Raw genomic sequence first — 19,499 nt, 5'->3', positions numbered from 1 at the left:
AGTGCATTCAGGGAGTTAAACCTGTAGATTTACAATGTGTTAACTGAACATAGAAGGAAGAGGTGGCATGGGACAGCTCCTGTCCCATGTCACACTGTGCAAGGATCACTGGCCTGATCCAGAGGACAAAAACAGATCCACTTTTCAACAAAAAAAGTCTCAAACTCCACAGCAAGGAAACACTTAAAAACTGTTCCACTGACAGCAGGAAACCACAAAGGTTTGGATTCTGAGGCAGCATCCAGGCAGTTCGATGTCACACGAGATGGAAACAGTGGAAGGTTTCAGGCTGAAGTGCTGCTTCTTTCCAGGAGAATTTCATACAATCCAACAGCAGTTCAGATCTGCTTCCTGCAGCTTCCTGAACAGCAGCACAGAGACCCCAAGAGGAGCAGGAGGAGGAGGGGGAATCCCAGAATCATTTACATTGGAAAAGACCTCAGAGATCATCAAGTCCAACCTAAGACCAGACATCACCACGTCAATCAGATCAGAACCCTGAGTGCCATGTCCAGTCTTTCCTGAAACACCTCCAGGGATGGTGACTTCACCACCACCCTGGGCAGCCCATTCCAGGGAGGGCAGGAGGGGCTACTGGCCAGGAGCACAATCCCCTCCTGCAGCCCAGGGATGTTTCTGGGGGGATTCTGCCCCTCTGCTCTCTGCTCTAGGGAGATCCTCCATGGAGTGTTTTGTCCAGCTCTGGGGTTCCCAACAACAAAAGGACGTGGAGCTGCTGGACCAATTCCAAAGGAGGCATCAAAGATGATCAAAGGGCTGGGATGCCTCTGGTCTGGAGACAGGCTGGGAGAGCTGGAGCTGTGCAGCCTGGAGAAAACTCCAGAGAAAACTTAGAGCCCCTTCCAGTTCCTAAACGGAGTCCCAGAGAGCTGGAGAGGGAAAAAAGCCATGGAGTGACAGGATAAGGGGAGGGATGGCATCAAACTGACAAGGAGAAATCCTTTATCAACAGGGTGGTGAGGCCCTGGCACAGGCTGCCCAGAGAAGCTGTGGATACCCCATCCCTGGAAGGGTGTTCAAAGCCAGGCTGGACAGTGCTCAGAGCAACCTGGGATAGTGGAAGGTGTCCCTGCTCATGGCAGGGGGTGGAATCAGATGATCTTTAAGGTCCCTTCCAATCCAAACTATTCTATGATGCTATGTCATAGCATCATAGAGTTTTTGGGAAGTACACAGCTTGATCGTAACATATGAAAACTAAATGCCACCTCAAACCACTTGTTTATTTTGTCAATTCTTGCCTGATTGAAATTTCAAAACAAAAACCTCTTGGTAAGCAACATCTCATACAAACACTGTAGCAGCTTTAAAGTACTTTAAACATGTGGAAAAAATAGAAAAAACGAGGCAGGAGACAGACTCTGCTTGCTGAACTTGAATGTTGGTTTTTTTTTCTTTCCCTTAGAAAAAGAACTGTATTCTCATGAAGTGTGCAGACTTCTAGAAATCTCCTGTGTGCAGCAACAAAGGGCAGAATAACACCAGAATACACAGAATCTGAGGCAATATAATCCATCCTTCACACTTCAGATGAACACTGAGATGCAGCTCCTTCTCCCTCTCTCAGAAATGTGCTCAGGACCATGATAGGAGGGACTGTTAAGTTCCTGGGAATGCAGCAGCTCTCTGGCTCCCAAGAGCAGGGCACAGCCAACATGTACCAGACTTGAGCTGTTTTTTAAAACTCCATTACCTTTGAAAACAATAATGAACAATAACAAATGCACTGTAAGTAAGCAGTTATGTCCCGAGCTTGTTGAACTGAACTAAAACTGGAAGATAAATTTACAATAAGGGTGAATGCAATGAAGGAGAACAAATGAAGTGTAAAGAAGTTCATAACAAACACTAGAGATTATGTATGCAGATTACATTAGATGCTAAAATAAAGTGCCTCAGCAAAGGAACAGCATAACAGGTTTATTGGCCTGTATGTGCCAATAATCAATTTATTGTTATTTGCCTCATGTCTGTCTTAGCTATTTACATTGTAAAGATTTGGGGTCTGAAACACCAGCTCTCTGCGTATTTGTGTAGTGGCTGGTACAACTTCTATAGGCTGAAGTACAATGGCACTTACATACTGTCAAAAATATCCCACCCTACATTAGTCAAATCATGAGACAAGATGATTTATCTGGTTTAAAGTGCACTGGGAAGAGAAAAGGGCACCTTATCTTCCGTAAGTACTAAAGCTGGAATTCAAGAAGAATTCTGTAGCTCTCAAAAAATTAAGAATATTTTTTAATGTTACACAGTGATGAATTTACAGAGGACACAGAAGCATCTGTATTAAAAAAAAATAGAACAAAAGAAAAATAACTCATTTACTGATTTTAACAATACAACCAAACTGACTTCTTCAAACTGCGGGGATAAAAAAAAAAAAGAGTTCTTAGAAATTAAGTCACTTAAAAAGAATACTCAGAATGATTAAATGTTATAAAGGCTACCAAGGAGAGTAACATGGAAATAATACTGAAACATCTCTGAGGACCTCATCATCATCATCAGTGATACCATTATCCTAATAGAGTCCTCCAGACTCACTTAGTTTCTTGGAAGAATTGTCAAGAGAACATTTAAATTCCAAACCAGGTATCATTACACCAAAAAAAAATGCTTTGTCTGTACACTATGTAAGTACAGGGACATTTTGAAGTAGATAAAATCTGGCCATTAAAACAGAAAAACAACAAAGGCAGTATGAAAAATGCACTGGTCTTGCATACCAATGTTAAAAAATACTCAAGATTAGTGCTTCTAGAAATATGCTATTATTGCTCTGCAACCTTTTTCACCCTAGAGAAGGAAAAGAAGAGACTTAAGGCAGAGATTTGCTTCTCTCTCAACAAGTAATTAATTAGTTCCTTTGATGAGTTTATGAATTTAAATATTCTGACACTGGTCTTTAGGTTCCCTATACAGGGAATAAATGAACACTAACATGCTACATAATGAAGTACTCATTGTAAATTAATTCATTAACTTTGAAAAACACTGTCCCCATGTAACAGGAGCTTTTTTAAAAGCCTCAAACTAGTCTGTATAAATATAATCCAGAAAGAGGAGATATTATTCTTACCCCATTTAGTGTCAGGGAAATGCTGAATTTCAGAAATTGCAGTATAATAGCTGGAAAGGGAAATTCATTATGCTCATAATGTGAATATCCTGTTGACCTTTTTAGTCACCCTAACAGGTGACAGAGATCTCACTGCTTCAGCTCCTTGCAGCTGATTGTACAAAGCAGATCAAGCGCTTCCCCCCAACCTCGCTCAGTGTAACAACCTCAGAATGAAATTAAATGCCCATGCTGACCTTCCCAGCCAGAGGAGGAACCCTGAACCATCCACCTGAGGGACAAGAGATCCAAAATGTCACTGAGATTTGTAGCAAACATCGTTCTCCCTGCATGGATCTCACAAATCTTGGTCAATGGGCTTTAAGACATGGAAACACAGAATTGTTAAGATTGGAAAAAACCTCCAAGATCACCATTGCTCAACTCTCAGCCCAGCAGCACCACCATGTTCACCATTAAACCATGTCCCCAAGTCCCCAAGTGCCACATCCACACATTTTTTGGAATGCTTTCAGGGCTGCTGATTCCACCACCACCCTGGGGAGCCTGTTCCAATGTTTTCCAACCATGTCAGTGAAGAATGTTTCCTCTAATCCAATCTGAACATCCCCTGGTGCAACTTGAGCCCATTTCCTCCTGTCCTTTGTTACCTGAGACAAAAGACCAACACCCAATAGGATGTTAAAATTCATCATAAATTAATGGGGGAAAACAGTCCTAAAACTATACATGGAATAAGAAGTTCTCAGCATACTATTTCTGTTGAGAAGTAGGATCATGGAGTTGTGGTTAACACGTTCATGAATCTCCCAAATCAGTGTTCAGCAACAGTCAAAAAAGCAAATGATAAATTGTGTATTACCCCATGATTGTAAGGAAAATAATATAAAACAAAATAAAGAGCCCCATTAAATCATTACAAGAACACATAGATCACATTTCAAATAGTGTGTACAGCCCCCTCAAACAGACAGAACTGAGAGTTCAAAAGGGACAAGGCTGACATGTGGAACAGCTCCCATAACAACTAAGGGACAGCTAAGCCCTCGACAGTTAAAAATCCTCAGTTTGCTGTGACAATATACTGAGAAAATGCATCAAATCACTGCAGGAACCATGATCAGAAGATGTCCTGTTAGCGCTCTCATGCAATAAAAAAACCTGGGAACACAAGGACACCAGTAAGTGCAAAGCTGCTAAAAAGTAATATAGCTGTGACTCTTCTTGCCCTGGCATGTTGTGAAGTGCTGACAGGAGGAAGGAAGAATTTCAGGAAGGAGAAACCCACTAAGGATGAGTAAAAGTGCCTAGAACCAGAGAAAACATATTCAGCCTTGAAAACTCCTAAGCTAACAACAGTTGGAGGCCAAAAGCCTAGAGGAAAGCAGAAGTATGTGCACAGTCTTTCCTGTATTGTCCCACTGGAATCTGCTCTTAGCCACAGTCACAGTCAGGATTATTGGCTGGATGGCCACTGATCTGATCCTGTACAGCCACTCGTGGTTTTGCTTCCTTTACTCTGGAAAAACACCCAACATTTCTCTCAGTGAGACAGCACACCATCAACACACATCAGCAATTCAGATTGATGGCTTGGTTTACTTTCCTATTGGATAAATGTGTATCATCAGAAACATGAGTAATTTATCCCTTCTGTACCGTGTCCTTTGTTTTGCACAAACAGTGCAAAATGAAACAATTACAGCAGCAAATGCAAAGACGTGAAAGTAAAAACTGCCCTACTGAAGACATTACTTTTAAGAGAGAAAAGTATTTTGATTATCATTGCAAATGTGGTTGGTCTTCAAAAGAAAAAGGTGATGATTAAAAGTCATGTCATAGTTGCCACTGATTTTTCTAGCTCTTTACTGTTCTTCCCACCAGGCTCTTACCTCCTCTCTGGGAAGTTCAGCATTTGTAAAGTTAAAAGCAACACATAAAAACTAAAATAGCAAATAAATTGTCAATATACTTAGCATCTCTAATAATACTTTCAAAGGATACAGAGTACACAGCACCCACAGATACCAAAGTTCCAACAAAGCATTAATGGATCCTACTCCTTTATCATCACTAAATGAGGAAAAGCCAAATTACTTCAGATACACAACTTTTCAGAGAAGCAGGAGGTAATAGTAGAGTAAAAATGGTGTTTACAGATTTTGTTCATCTGTGGTCCCATAAGAGCTGGATACAAGTAAACAGAGACCAAGATCCAAATCCCACTATTTGTTCAGTGTCCATACCAAGAGGTATCTTCACCTCCTACAGAACACTTTGGGTTTATGTTATGTTATTTCATTGGAAAAGCTCCTAGACAAGTGCAGCTTCAGAGATTTTTGGACACTGGGAAAATGAAGAAAATCTTATATATATTTGTGCATATATATCATATACATATGTACTATGAAATTTCACTTGTTGTCTATCAGAGGGCATTTCTCAAAGTTTCAATTCCCTGGCACCTGTGTTTTCACAATGTCAGGGTGTGCTCTTCCTTCACTATTCCTTCAGTATTTTCAACAAGCTCTAAATTGAAGTTTAGTGTATCAACACTGTAGGGTTTGTGCAGTTGAGTCCTAAAATATTTTTAAAGTATCTTAATATTTTACATTAGGGAGGTTTCAAAACCAAAATCTTTCAATCATTACTAATGACTACTGTAATTTTTGTCTAAATGCATTTGCAAAGTAACTCACAGAAATCATTCCTATTCAACCTGAATAAGCTCTGCATTAATTTTGTTGTATTTTTCTATACTGAAAGATTACTTATAATGTTAATGCATACCTGCAAGAGGATCCTGGGAAAAAATCCAAGTAACAGAGAGATTTTAATACAGGAATATCTTGTTTTGTCAAGGTAATTTAATCAATGTAAACATATCAGACAAATGAAAAAATACAGAGTAGAGTAATTACTCCAGAAAGACTGTGTGTTTATTATAAAAAGGAAGTAATTATAACAAGTGTCTGGTACTTGTAATTCCAAATAATTCTAATAGAAGCAAACACTGCAGCTTCCTTTTATTCAAAATAAGTTTGAACACACAGTACTTTCTCGGCAGTACAAATATTAGGGGGATTATGCCTTCAATTTCAGTCTGTCACTTTAGGCAAAACTGCACTCAGAAATCATTCAGAATTTTGCAATCCTGGATAACTAAATAATCAACTCAATGCTATTTTTCTTTCAATCCCACTGATGTTTGTGAATTATTTTTCTTTACCTTCATAAGGTAAGGATACAAGGAGATACCTCGAAAACACTTTACAAAAATATTTTAAAAGACAGCAGGGCAAGATCTCATGATGGTAAAGTTAGGCCAGACTCTCATGCCCACAGCTGTCTCAAAAATTCACCCTTCAATCTGCAGAGCTCAGCCAAGGGTTGCCTTAGCTTTACAAGACATAAATATTCAAACATGCAGCCACACCACAAATCAGTTTAACACAAATGGCACTGCAATTAGAAAAGTGTTTCCAGCAGCACATACAGCCCTCCTAAGCAAGGAGAAATGAAAAACTCACCGTCACTGAGATCCTGCAGAAGGTTTTCTTGGCAAGAAAAGTCCAGCTTCACTTTAATGTTTACAATAAATGTTGCAATCTTTCCAGGTTTTAGAGGAAACTGGCAGAGGGTGTCTTCTAGATTCCAAGTCAAGAAATCTCCATACAGCTTCTCTGTACCAAAATAAGTAAATATTTCATAAGCATAAACCCTGCATTAAGGAAGTTTAAGTTTTGAACTGCTATAGAGAGTACTAACCAATTTGTCATGTCCTGTTTAAAAACTAAAATATTCAGAATTAAGGTATTAAAACTAATGTAGTACTAGAAAGATAGAGAAGTTACTGGGTACTGACACTGACCTGGAATTACACAGATCACAAAGCTCAAAATATAAATTTAAGTGAAGAAAATCTCTACCAGAAAAAAAAATTGTGCAATAGGCAGCATTAAATATAAACTTTAAATACAGCCTGCAGGAGTTCTAAATGTTCATGTAGTTTTGAATACTACACAGTTCAATTTAGGAGGTGTCTCATGAACGCAGAGCACTTTTCATCCAAATACACAAACTTAATCAGTTGAAATTCTGGAACAGCTGTACCATCATTCTTCAGTTATTTACTGAGCAATAGAGAAGTCTAAGAAGACTATTGCCTTTCATCTTTTTATAAAGTCCTTTATTAAAGCTGAGAAACAGCTTCTAGCAAGACCAAATCATTAAGGATGCCAGATAGGATTAGTCCATGACAAAAAAAAATGTGTTTAATAAATAATAAATTATTTGTCATTGGTCCATTTGAGATAGGGGATCTGTAATTATTAAGTCTTCCCTCATAAACCTGACATGCCAGACAATTATACAAAGGGGGAAAAACCCCAGAATTTCCTGTTCATCTACACTGGGTCTTGAGTTCTGGCCAGGGTCAACCCACCCCATCCGTAAATTCATTTATATGCAAGACCAGACAATGCTAAATGCCACAAGAAAGTCTATTGATACATAAAATAAGCATGATGGTTTGACTGGGAGAGTCCTAAAGATATGTTTATTGATTTATTATAGTAATGCATCTTATCCCCAAAGTATATTGGAGAATTCTTCCAAAAACTCATTTAAACATCATTTGAGCACAGCCTTGCATAACAGAGACCACTGAAAGTCACACAGTTCATCTCTACATTCTCCCAAGCTACTTGATAAGAGCAAGGTAATTAAAATCTGCTGTGATTTCAGAACCTTTCCAAAAGCACCACTTAAGATCCACGTGTGGGGGAACCGGGTGGGCAGACTGCCTCAACTACTACAACCTGCAATAAAGGATCTTTCAAGAGCAGCAATCAGAATTCCAGATTATGTTCAAATCATGTTGATTTGCACAGAAACCTTTGGTTTCCCTTTCAAAGGAGAAAATGAAGAGAATATTTTTCCATTAACTTCTACCTAAACAATAAAAGCTTTGCCTGAAAGATACTCTTCTCACAGACCACCAGATGTTGTCTTGTGTCTTTCCCCATCAAATCAATAGTACAAATCTCTTTATAAAAACAAAGACAAGGTAAATATAAAAAATCTTCCCAAAAATTGTTTCCTTAAACTCAACTCCACCTCACCTAATGATTTAGCTGGAACCACATTACCATTCTGATAATTTTCTACTACTTAAAAGAAAAAAAAGTTGATAAATACGGCAATCTCTATCCCCTTTTCCTGTTAAGTAAAAATCCAATATGCTAAAGGAGTGTTTTCCTTCAGTGTAAACAAAGAATGAAATATCCCAAGCACTGGAGCACCAAACTCTTTCCAAAACCTGTTTTTATTAAGTAAGAGATTTATTTGAAGACATTACAAGTGACAAGACTTTTGAAGTGAGAACAGCCCTTTCAGATACTTTCTAATTAACACCAGTAATTACAACACAAGATCTAAATGCTTGAGCTAAAAGCTCAAGATAGAGCTTTTGGTAGATGTAGAGAAACAGCTACTTTGTATTTATCTGACACTTGGTTATAGTTTAACAATGTTGACCTTGTTCAGTAATCAGTGTTACAGTGAATTATACTCTGGCTTCAGTTCTTTCAGTTCAGTGGAAGGCTAAATTGGGGCAAGCCTGCATTCAGCTCTTCCTCAAGCCCAAAATCTTTGTTTGGCAAATATCTTAAGTTACAAGGAACTGTTATCAGGAGTTGTAAATAGCAACCTGTTTCATTTTACTGGGTACTAAATCACTAAAATCCTAACAAATATCATGTAAAAGCTTACCCAGAAACTAACTTTGGGTCATCCTAGGCAAATCTAACTTTTAACAGATTTTAAGGTCTGCCAAAGAAAAAGCCACACGGACATTCTGCATAGAGAAACTTGATAGAAAACTCTTTTGAGAAAACGAGAACCTTAATTCTTTTCAATCTTAAATCTTCTGGTAAATCTGGCTTTTTGCTATAGTTTATTTTATAAACTCAAAATAACTATCAGTTCTAAATGCACAGACATTGGCATTCATACATTTTAAGTTCTCCTAGACCTGGTAGATAGAAATGAACCTGCAGGACTTGTTATGTTCTTTCCAATGGGATAACACACTTAGGAAGGAAAGAAGCCATTGCACAGAAGTAATTGTGTTCAGGAGAGTGAGAATATGTGAGAGGAACAACTCTGCAGACACCAAAGGTCACTGGAGAAGGAGGGGCAGGAGATGCTCCAGGGGTCAGAGCTGAGATTCCCCTGCAGCCCAAGGGAACCAGGGGAAGGACTCCTCTCCCTGAACAGCAGCAGGAACAACGTGTGATGAACTGACTGCAGCCCCATCCCCACCTCCGTGTGCCACTTTGGGAGAGGATGGAAAATCTGGGAAAGAGGGAGTGGTGGGGGGAGCTGTTTTTAATATATATTTTACTTCTTATTAACCTGTCCAATTTTGTTAGCAATAAAATTCAATTAATATCCCCAAGGCAAGTCTGTTTTGCCTGTTACAGCAATCAGTGAGTGATCTCTCCTGATCCTGAACTCATGAAACTTTAATTACATTTTCTTCCCCCTGGCCATTTGTGGAGGGGAGTGACAGAGCAGCTTTGATGGGTATCTGGCATCCAGCCAGGGTCAACCCACCACAATAATCCAATTCCAATTTGAAAGAATTTACAAAGTTTTCTTTAGCAAAAAAGGTAAATAGATCTAGTCCTGGATATTCACAGTTCTTCCTGAACCTCAGAGTAAATTCTTCATTTGTGGGCTGGCAGATGTATTCAAAGGCCATGGGAAGAATACAGCTGGACAGGTGAACCTGATTCTCTACATTTAAATTCCTGAGGTCTGTCACTTCTAGGAAAGATGAATGAGGATTTTGCTTTACCCAGGGTCATTCAATGTGTTTAGCTGGGCTCACCACTTATGCTAAGATTTCCGGGTGGGCTCTTCTCAAGTCTCAAGTTTGAAAGCACCTGGGTTATATTTGCCACTGAGTGGATCAAACAGTTGGTTTATCAAAGCCTTTGGACTGCACTCCCTTATCTGAGACACAAAAAGCCTCTAACAAGAGCTGACTGGAGCCAAAGGGAAGGCATCCAGCTCTGCGCAGGTCATCTTTCCAAAAAAAGGATTAAACTGTCTGACCTGGTGAGGGACAGTGTAAGGTGACACAGAGCTGACCCTGACAGTATGGACATGTGATGTTCAACCTACAGATGCCCCAGCCTGGCTCAAGGGTGCAGAGAGACACTAAAAGCCATGACAGATGTGTCTATTATGGCAGCATGACAAGTCCCTCTTGCTGATCTGCCTCAGGATCTGTTCCATAACACACAGCTGCTGAAGGACTCAAAGCCCTGTGATGTCCTTTATGAACTGCAGAGCTGCAAGTTCTTATTTATCTGAGGGCCAGAGAAGAAAACCCAACAAGCTGCAGCTGACAGTGACATAAGAGAAGTAAGGGAAGGCAAGAGTGAAAGTCTTACCTCCAGAGGTTCTCATTAACATGACACCACTCAAAACAATGCCAGAGAAGTTGGCTTCCTCAAGGACAGTGACTGGCTATAAAGCCAACAACAGTGAAAAAAGAGAATGCTTGCCATTTACAGCCTTCAACTTTCTGCTAAAAGCTGTGGCTCCAGAAACAGAAAGTAGGGAAATGGGTCAGGCAGGCAGCAGCTGCAAGAGATTCACAAGCAACTGCTAAGACAAAAAGAACCAAAGGAAATCAGGTGTAACAAAGGTTGACTGAGAGCTCTTTGTATTTGGCTGGAATTGGCCAACAGCTTCTCATGGGCTCTTAAGCTGACTGGCAGGCTGTGGTCAGTCAAATGAAGGTGACCACCAGCTTTGAAGGAGACTCCTTGAGCAGTTTGAGCAGGCACATTTCAGTGAAGAACAGTACAGATGTTGTCTTGAGACAACTTCTTAATATACTATGGACACCTGCACATGTTCTCAACTTGATGTTTAACACCAAGAGTTTGTGTTGCTGTTAGAGATGGCTTAATGTCATATCCCCATGAGTTCCATGCATGTATTCACTGACCAAACTGAGCTGCTGACATTACAAACCTTCAGCTCCCTGTTGACCACCAGAATCCCATCTCACAGTACTGTCAGCCCAGCCTCATGCATTTGTATCAATTTATGGTCATAACCAAAATGGAAGAGAGCCCATGGAAGAAGGCAAAGGTCCATCCCCAAGACAAGAAAGATCTGTTGGAAAAAGTCCAGAGGAGGCCACTAAATCACAGCACCTCTTCTATGAATACAGAGAGCTGAGGTTTGTTCATCCTGGGGAAGAGAAGGCTCTGAGTAGATCTTAGAGCCCTGTCCAGTGCTTAAAGGAGTTCCAAGAGAGCTGGAGAGGTACTTTGGACAGGGCATGTAGTGACAGAACAAAGGGGAATGGTTTCAAACTGACAGAGGACAGGTTTAGCTTAAGCATTGGGAAGAAATTATTTACTGTGAGGGTGGCGAGGCCCTGGCACATGTTTCCCAGAGAACCTGCCCCATACCTGGAAGTGTTCAAGGTCAGGCTGGAGGGGGCTCTGAGCAATCTGGAATAGTGGAAGGTGTCCTTGCCAATGACAGGAGAATTGGAAGTCCAAAGTCTTTAAGGTCCTTTCCCACCCAAACCATTCAGTGACTGATTCTATGATACTCTGCAACACCTCCATGCAATCACATTTGAAATAACATTGCATGCTTAATGTGGACCATTAGTTCTTCTGCTACAGACAGCTTTTTTCAGTGCTTTACATTGTTTCCACAGCACAATAATTTAAAAAGTCACACTTAAGTCTGTTTTTTCTTTCCTCCAATAACATAGTTCATCTCAAGCACACATTCCAAATAAAGGGGTGCATTCACTTCTGTGAGACAACACAGGAAACTGAACATTCTGCTTGCCAGTACCCTGGATCACCTTAAGTCCTGCTTTCAAAAGAAGGTTAAGATGATTTCCAGAGGTCCCTGACCACACAGACATTTCTGATTCCATGATTCTGATGGCACAGTTCTCATTCTCACACTGTCAGAACAAATATCATTCGGTGCCTCTCAAAACTCACTCTACTGTTTTTCTGAGATAGGGATTTAAGATGCATTTTTTGAGTATGCATGCTTATAGCTTACTCATCAAAAATTTTCCCTTTTCTGAGAGATAATTATCATGCCTAATAACATTTAAGACACTGTCAAATACACAAGGGAGCTCCATCGTAAACATCTTCAATAGAGAAAGAAAATACAGGATGAAGTACAGTTGGAAGTTTTACTGAACTTAGAGGTGAGTCTATCAACTACTCTCCTTTTTCCCCACTGTTTTCAACAAAAGTTGTCATGGAGAGATAGTGGTTTCAAAGTTAGCATGAGTCTCTTTTTCTACATTGTGAATCCATTAACTGTAATGTTACATACAAAAATTCTGATTAACATGTGATTCACAGGCCCATATACTCCGCCATTTAATACATAAATTTCTCCACCTGAGTGCTGTATTTGGCCTCTCCATTCCAAAAATGCAGCCCCTGGCCCAGGAGGAGCATTTTGGAATTTCTGAAAAAAGAACAGTAAGTCATCATACATTTCAACTCCTAAAATTATTCCTGGTAACAAGTCTCAGATCGAAAATCTATTTTGAGATGATTGGCAACTCCTATTCTCTGAGGTTGTGGAGAAGGGGATACTCTGTTATAAAAAAATCACGAGCTTGAATACTCAAATGAACAGAAATCACAAGGTATCGCACTGCATTTTAATGCTCTGGCACTGACAGAATAAAACCTGCAATAAAATAAGGTATTTCTACTGTCAGTAAAAATTATGCTGCTTGTCACCTGCAGTACTTCTGTTAAGACCATTTTCATAACAATCCCTCAGAGGACAAACCAAAAAAAATACATCACAAAACAAAAGCAGGATTCACCTATCAGACTGCTTTTTAATACTAACATGGGCAGAGTATTTCAAGAGAATTAAGTGTACACAGGGGATGTGCTGTATTTCATCCAGAGCTTCAATTACTCTTTTAACTCACAATAGCTTATTTTATTTACTGCCTTGTCTTTTAAAGTCTTCTCTCCATTTTTTTCCTTACTGCTCACTGAGTGAAATAGAAACAGGCTTATTTACTTCTACTCCCTCAAGTAGGACAACATTACTGCTAATAGTAATCCATTTAAAGGACTAATCAGCATATTTAGACATAAGGAGAAAATAATTTACACACAAGATTCTTCCTCTTTACAAGTAATCGCCTCACGATTTTTTCCCCAAGTAACACTGAAATTAAATCTAGATTTCCAAAAAGCAGGTGACCCTTTAACACACAAATGATTCTACAATCTCTGTCATCTTTCTACATTTTCTTACATTCTCTTTCATTTCTATATTCCTACAATAAAATCAAACTGAATTATTTCAGCTCTGTAATGAGGACTATGATATTAATTCTAAACTGATCTAAAAGAAGTATAACACAAATAATCTCCCTTTTATCAGAGAAGTCAGCATGATTATTTCCAAATAGAAATCAGCATACACACCCTTCGTGTTGACTGTTTTTGCTGTCACCTCCAGTTTCTCCAACGGTTCTGTTCCAATATTTTCTAATTTAATGATGAGCTGCTGTGTCTCTCCATTGTACAGCTGGACAGACACATTAGTGGAGATTTCATCCCCTGAAGAAGGCTGAAGTGTATGAGCAGACCTACAAAATGTGACAAATAAACTCATTATGGGGTATCAAATTCACATTATGATGGAAATGTTAAAGCCTGTCCAAGTTACTCTATTCACTGTTCTTGGAAGACTCAGAAACTACTGCTGAAGACACTAGATACCATTTTCCATTCCCATTTTTAGAACCATTGAGGACAAAAATTAGTAATTTATGCATAAGGCAAGGCAGATTTCAAGCAATATAGAATACATATTCTAACTCTGAAAGTTTGTTAAACTACCTGCAAAAACTGTAAGGAAGGGGAAAGGAGAAAAAAAAGTCAAGAGCAGATCACTTACAATGAGCAGGTTCAGTGGACAGCGCAGGGCATAAACCTCATAGCAATGGATCCTGGGAAAAATTCCCAGTGTGAAAGGTGAAACAGTGACTAGAAATGAATTCTTTGAACACGAATGAGGGAAGGAGGTTACAGAACAAGACAGATGGGCAAAGGTTCCATTTTGTGCTAATGCAGAGTGGTCAGAAGGCATCAAGGATACAAGGACAGAAGTTACTGAGATTAATGACCAATAATTCCACTTCCTTTTTCAGGTATTCCTGCCATCCTTCCCTTTGATCCTGTCCTTCCTTGACACAAGACAAGCAGCCTCCACAAACAGGAACAGATTTCAGTCTTTCAGAACAGAACTGTGACGAGGACTTCAAACAAGTATTTTTTGATCATTCAGAATGTACTGTTATGTACTGTTAGCATTTCAGGGCTCTGAAATTTGAGCATGTGGAGTGAAAGAGAAGAAGGAATTTCTTTTTCCCCCCTCATGTTGAAACAAACCATCATGGAATTGCATTTTAAAAAGCAAAGAAAATCATGTTTTCAGTTGGTGTATAAATATACATATACATGTATTTATTAGTGATTCTTCTTCTGTATATTCCTCTCTCTTACACGTTCTTTCTTCTGTGATAATTGATTTGAATTAACAATGATGCCTCAATTGGATTGTTAAGATAAAAACAGTGAATTCTTGGCTTGATACATCCCTCTTTGCCCAAAATCAAAGTTTTCAGCACAACAATATTGCAAAATTATTTCTGCATATTTATATGAAATTCCATGGTTTCAAGTAGTAAAACAAAAAACTCAGGTTTGCATTCTAAAGCAAAAACACAGATTTAGATTGTGCCCTTTTTTACTGAAGCAGTGATTATACACTCACGTGGAAGAGCATTTATTCAACATGTGACTAACACTTAAATATGACCAAATAAAATCATCATTTAATTTAATTTTTCACCTTGGAAGGGACGTGCTGATCTGCAACCTTGGCAAAGCTGGAATGACTTCAACAGTGCAGCCATTGGTCTTCACTCCTGGCAGATTGTCCAGAAGACAATCACTGAAGACTCCAAAAACTGAAGTATGATAACCTGAATTTTAGAAGAAAACACCAGTTATGTTGTGAACTAAGTTTACTGGTCAGATCTTGTCAGTGCACTTGTTACCCAAACCACCACCTTCTCTACAGGACAATCTTCTCAGGACACGTAACATGTACAGGACTTTCAAACCCCTGAAATAACATTTATAAGTACCTGACAATGTACAAACAACACATGTTCACCTCTGCATCTGTGGCATGTAAAATAAAAAAAATTGTAAAGAGACTCTAATTTCTGCAATGCATCACAGTAACTTCTGCAGAATTCTTTACAAGATCAACATCACAAGTCATAGCATGGACATCATTTTATACCTCGTCACCAAATTCACTGGTGCACATGAAACATGTTCACCTTCAACATACATTCCCCTGTTTCCTCAGAAAAATGTTTAAAGGAAGGAATCTCACCTAGATCCAGAAGGATAGAAGAATCCTAAAGGAAACTATTACTGGAAAAAATATGCATGCATAAACACAGACACCTGCCATGAAAGACCATAACTTCTGAAAGTTCAATTTAATAGAAAAATATCTCTCCACAGATTCCTTACCAAGCAATATTTATGAGTTGTATCTGAAGGAAAGTTTGATACATTGATACACAAAAAGCTGCCAAGTACAGAAACTAACTCCTCTACTTGCAATACATTTTTAGTATGTGGAACTCAAAGGAGACAACTACACTACAAATGTTCTGAATGCTTTGATGTTATTCTGTATTTACTGAAATAGTTTCTGGGGAAAAAAAAAAACAAATGAAAAATTGTTTTATGGGCAGACACAAAAGCACTTAAGAAAAACTCAGTGAGAACAGAGTTTCTTCAAGTTCAAAGCCATCTTTTAGTGCTTAGCTTTACTAAAATGGTTCTTATCCTGTATCCTAACTTTGCATTCCAGGAAGACATGTTTAAAAATGTGATTTGGAAAGATGATTCACTCCTACTACATGTTGAATCCATCCTCTCCACATATGCCTCCTTTTCTAGGTCTGCTAGCCTTTTGTAAAAGCTCTTTAATTTTCTTCCTTACTACAAACACGATTTTATTTAGGCTTATTAATGAAACGATATCTTGCCTGCAACAGGCCGTACACCCTAGCTAAATTGTTTCCACAGAAGCAATCTGCAAAAATTTCTGTAATCTTACAAGAACACGATTAATTAAGAAAACAAAAAACCTGAAATATTATCTTCTGCATTCTCAAGAAAAAAGTTCAAGTAATCCTCCTCAGATGCTTTCCAAATGAAAGCATTAATAAAGGGGAGCTGGAATTCATTATCCTCATCCTCTCACACATGAGATACTCCAAGAATGTGCTCGTTACTGCTGCTGCAACCAAGTGATTCATCAGGCTGTTTTTAATGAAGCCTGGTACAGGGAACAGATTCCCTGGTTTTCTTTTTTCTTTTACTTACTGAGGAGAATTTAGAGTGGCGAACACACACGTGGCAAACAAAGCCACACAACCCACAGGGGTGTAAAACTCAGGCAGTTCTGCAAACAGAGAGTGAGTGGAGCCATCCCTTACCATTGACAGTGATGTGCCCCGTGGTCTGGGGAACCCCAACGAGAGTCACGGGATAGAGCCCAGATTCTGCAGGGAGGGAAAGGGCAGCAGGGAGAGATTCGAATTCTACTCCAGTTGTCAAGAGACCCTGAAAAAACACATTACACAGATAAATCCATTTATGACATACACTTATATTTTTATGCTACATACTTTTATTTTAATCCCATGCATTACATCAGCCAAACTTTTATGATTTATTCCAATTAACTCATAGCAGTTATTCTGGGGTTTAAGTTGCAGTGACTGCAGCGTGCATCCAGAATTACAGCAGGATTTGTATTCAACGTGGAAACGCATCTCAGGAACTGACCTGGGAATGATATATGAAAAGCTAATAAAAATTAGTTTTTTAAAAACTAGCACAGTAAAAAAATCACCTGCATGGTGCTGCTTTGTACCTACGTTTAATTGTACCTGTGACTTTAACTTGAATATTTGATAGATTTTGAGCAGTGGAAATCAAACATCAATAGCAGATCTTGCTTAGCTTTAATTACCTGGCCAATATATGTTTCTAAGAGAAAAAAAAAATTTAAAAAAAAATTGTATTTACAGATAACAGAGCAAGTCTAGCTTAACCATCAACCTAAACATTTCAGTGAGCTGGAATAATGCATTTAGTTTGCTGAACTGATCCTCTCAAGCCTAAATGCCTGCAGTTACTCCTTTAGTGTCAGAGAAATCTTTTAGCATCCTAAATTTAAAACATGGGACAAAAAGAGAAATTAAGCAGAAAAAAAAAAATCATTGAAGAAATTTCTGAACACAGTATTACTGCTCTTAGTAGACTGGGGGTTTTCTTTAAGCTTGGTTAATGAATTGAAAATGCTTGAGCATAGAATGTGCTGTTAAAAGTAAATTTGATTTTGGAAAGCATATAAATCCAAGTTACCAGTTGTTTTTCTATGGACATATTTATTTTTATTTTTGAATAAAGATGCTACACAAAGACCTCCATCAATAAAAGCAGTAAGCACGACTGGATTAAATCTCAACTCCATGTGGATGTTCCATGAAACTGAGAACTGTGTTAAAGAGGAACATACTACTTCTGTGAAGAGAGATGAAAAAACTCATGGTCTGAGCCACAGAAAAACACATAACATACCCAAAATCTGTAAAATCTTTGTTCAAGCAATTACTTCTTTGTAGACTTGACCCTCTTGATACAACATCTAATTCACCAAAACTACTCTGGCTTTGTGGAAAGCTGCATTAGAGAAGTCTGTCCTTGAGACTGCACAAAATTCCATTTTGCCATTTTATTTGAGTTGTAAGTAAATACTCTGCCACACCCTCATTTCTACTGAATTTTCATTTTCCTCCCATTTCACATGGAGACTTCAGCTGTCAGAAACAATCCACAAAAAAGTAAAACCTAACTTTGTCTTTCTATATATTTACCACCCAGTGTATCAGAGCACTGAGACTTTTTAAATCCCACATTGATCCTTCCAGTGGGATTCACCTCACCGAAATGAGATGAACATTCTCTCTTTAACACTGATGTAGCCTCAATTTTCACCACAATTCTGCTGGTTTTGCTTTGGCTGAAGCAAGTCTTAGAACATAAATAAAAGGTGGATCCATACACTCTCCAGAACTCACTTTCAAAACTGGTACAGAAGGCTTTTAAACTTTATTTTAGTCTCAAAACCACCAATCTATCACTTGGCCTAATATTCAAATACATTTTAATTATTCAGGATTCATCTCAACTAAAAACTTTCATCCAGGACTTAAAGTCCAGCAAAATTAGTGATAAAAAATTGACAAACCTTCCAATGTCTTGTCTACTATCAACTGTTGCAAATGTAAATAAACAACACTGACAAGAATATGTCTAAATATTCTCTAATATGTAATGCAGACCTTGAAAAAAAAGTGATTTTTTTAGAGAATAAACACAATGAAAATGCCAAAACACCTGCACTAAGCACACACTAGACCTGGACTAGAAACTGAAGAGCTTCATGTGCACTAATACAAAAACAAGAAAGCAGCAGTCAATTCCCCCAGTTTCAGAGTTCTACTGTTTGGTAAAAATGCCAAGTTTTAAAAAGTAAAGAAAGCATTAAAATTCACTTAAATGGGAAAAAAATCAAGATAAAAATGAACTAGACTTCAGATTTCCAGACATAAATTGAAATCAAGATACTTACCCTTAAAACTTAGGCCACACAAGTGAGTTTTAAAAGACAGTGACATATATTACAATGTCTGAAAGACAATTTCAAGATCGCAATTTCCTGAATTGAACAATTCTGCAATATTTGCCCAACATTGCCCTCTGGTGCCTGAAGTTTTGCAGTTTAACAGTGAAAATCTAATCAGGGCTGAAGTACTCTCACATCCATTAACTAAAATATTTCAGCCACACCACCAAAAGTAGGGAAATGTGTTAGATCTCTTTTCCTGAGAGTTTTATACATTATTTCTTAGTCATCATTTGGTAATCATTTCTCTTTCTGACCCTATATGAAAAGATCTTCCAAATCCATGGTTTCCTCCAAGGAATATATGAGTCACACACACACAGAAATGTTTACATTTCTTTGTATTCTTATAAAGCAATTTAAATTGTCTTAGAGTGAATGTATGAATGCTTTTTATCACAGCATGTCTTTCAATCACTTCAAATCTTATTTTAGTTTTAGAGGAACAAAACAACTAGCATGTATATGGCAGCATTTGGGAATGCTGTTAAAATAACAT

The 19,499-nt window shown here is 38.3% G+C and overlaps 1 protein-coding gene across 3 annotated transcripts in view; it reads right to left on the bottom strand.

Moving 5' to 3' along the window:
- Positions 1–19,499, bottom strand: part of TRAPPC9 (trafficking protein particle complex subunit 9) — a 441,139-nt gene that overhangs the window by 364,780 nt on the left and 56,860 nt on the right. For all 3 annotated transcript variants that reach the window (XM_014257635.2, XM_005516888.3, XM_014257640.2), the window contains 4 exons: positions 16,743–16,869; positions 15,068–15,200; positions 13,636–13,799; positions 6,637–6,789 (listed from right to left, as the gene is read on the bottom strand). In XM_014257635.2, the coding sequence (XP_014113110.1) occupies positions 6,637–6,789; positions 13,636–13,799; positions 15,068–15,200; positions 16,743–16,869 (577 nt within the window). The remainder of the gene's footprint in view (positions 1–6,636; positions 6,790–13,635; positions 13,800–15,067; positions 15,201–16,742; positions 16,870–19,499) is intronic.

The sequence above is a fragment of the Pseudopodoces humilis genome, chromosome 1 (genome assembly GCF_049639895.1).
Source record: "Pseudopodoces humilis isolate 2021_Gansu_Grassland_sample_001 chromosome 1, ASM4963989v1, whole genome shotgun sequence".
Taxonomy (NCBI): domain Eukaryota; kingdom Metazoa; phylum Chordata; class Aves; order Passeriformes; family Paridae; genus Pseudopodoces; species Pseudopodoces humilis.
This window is presented reverse-complemented; position numbering and strand designations above follow the sequence as displayed.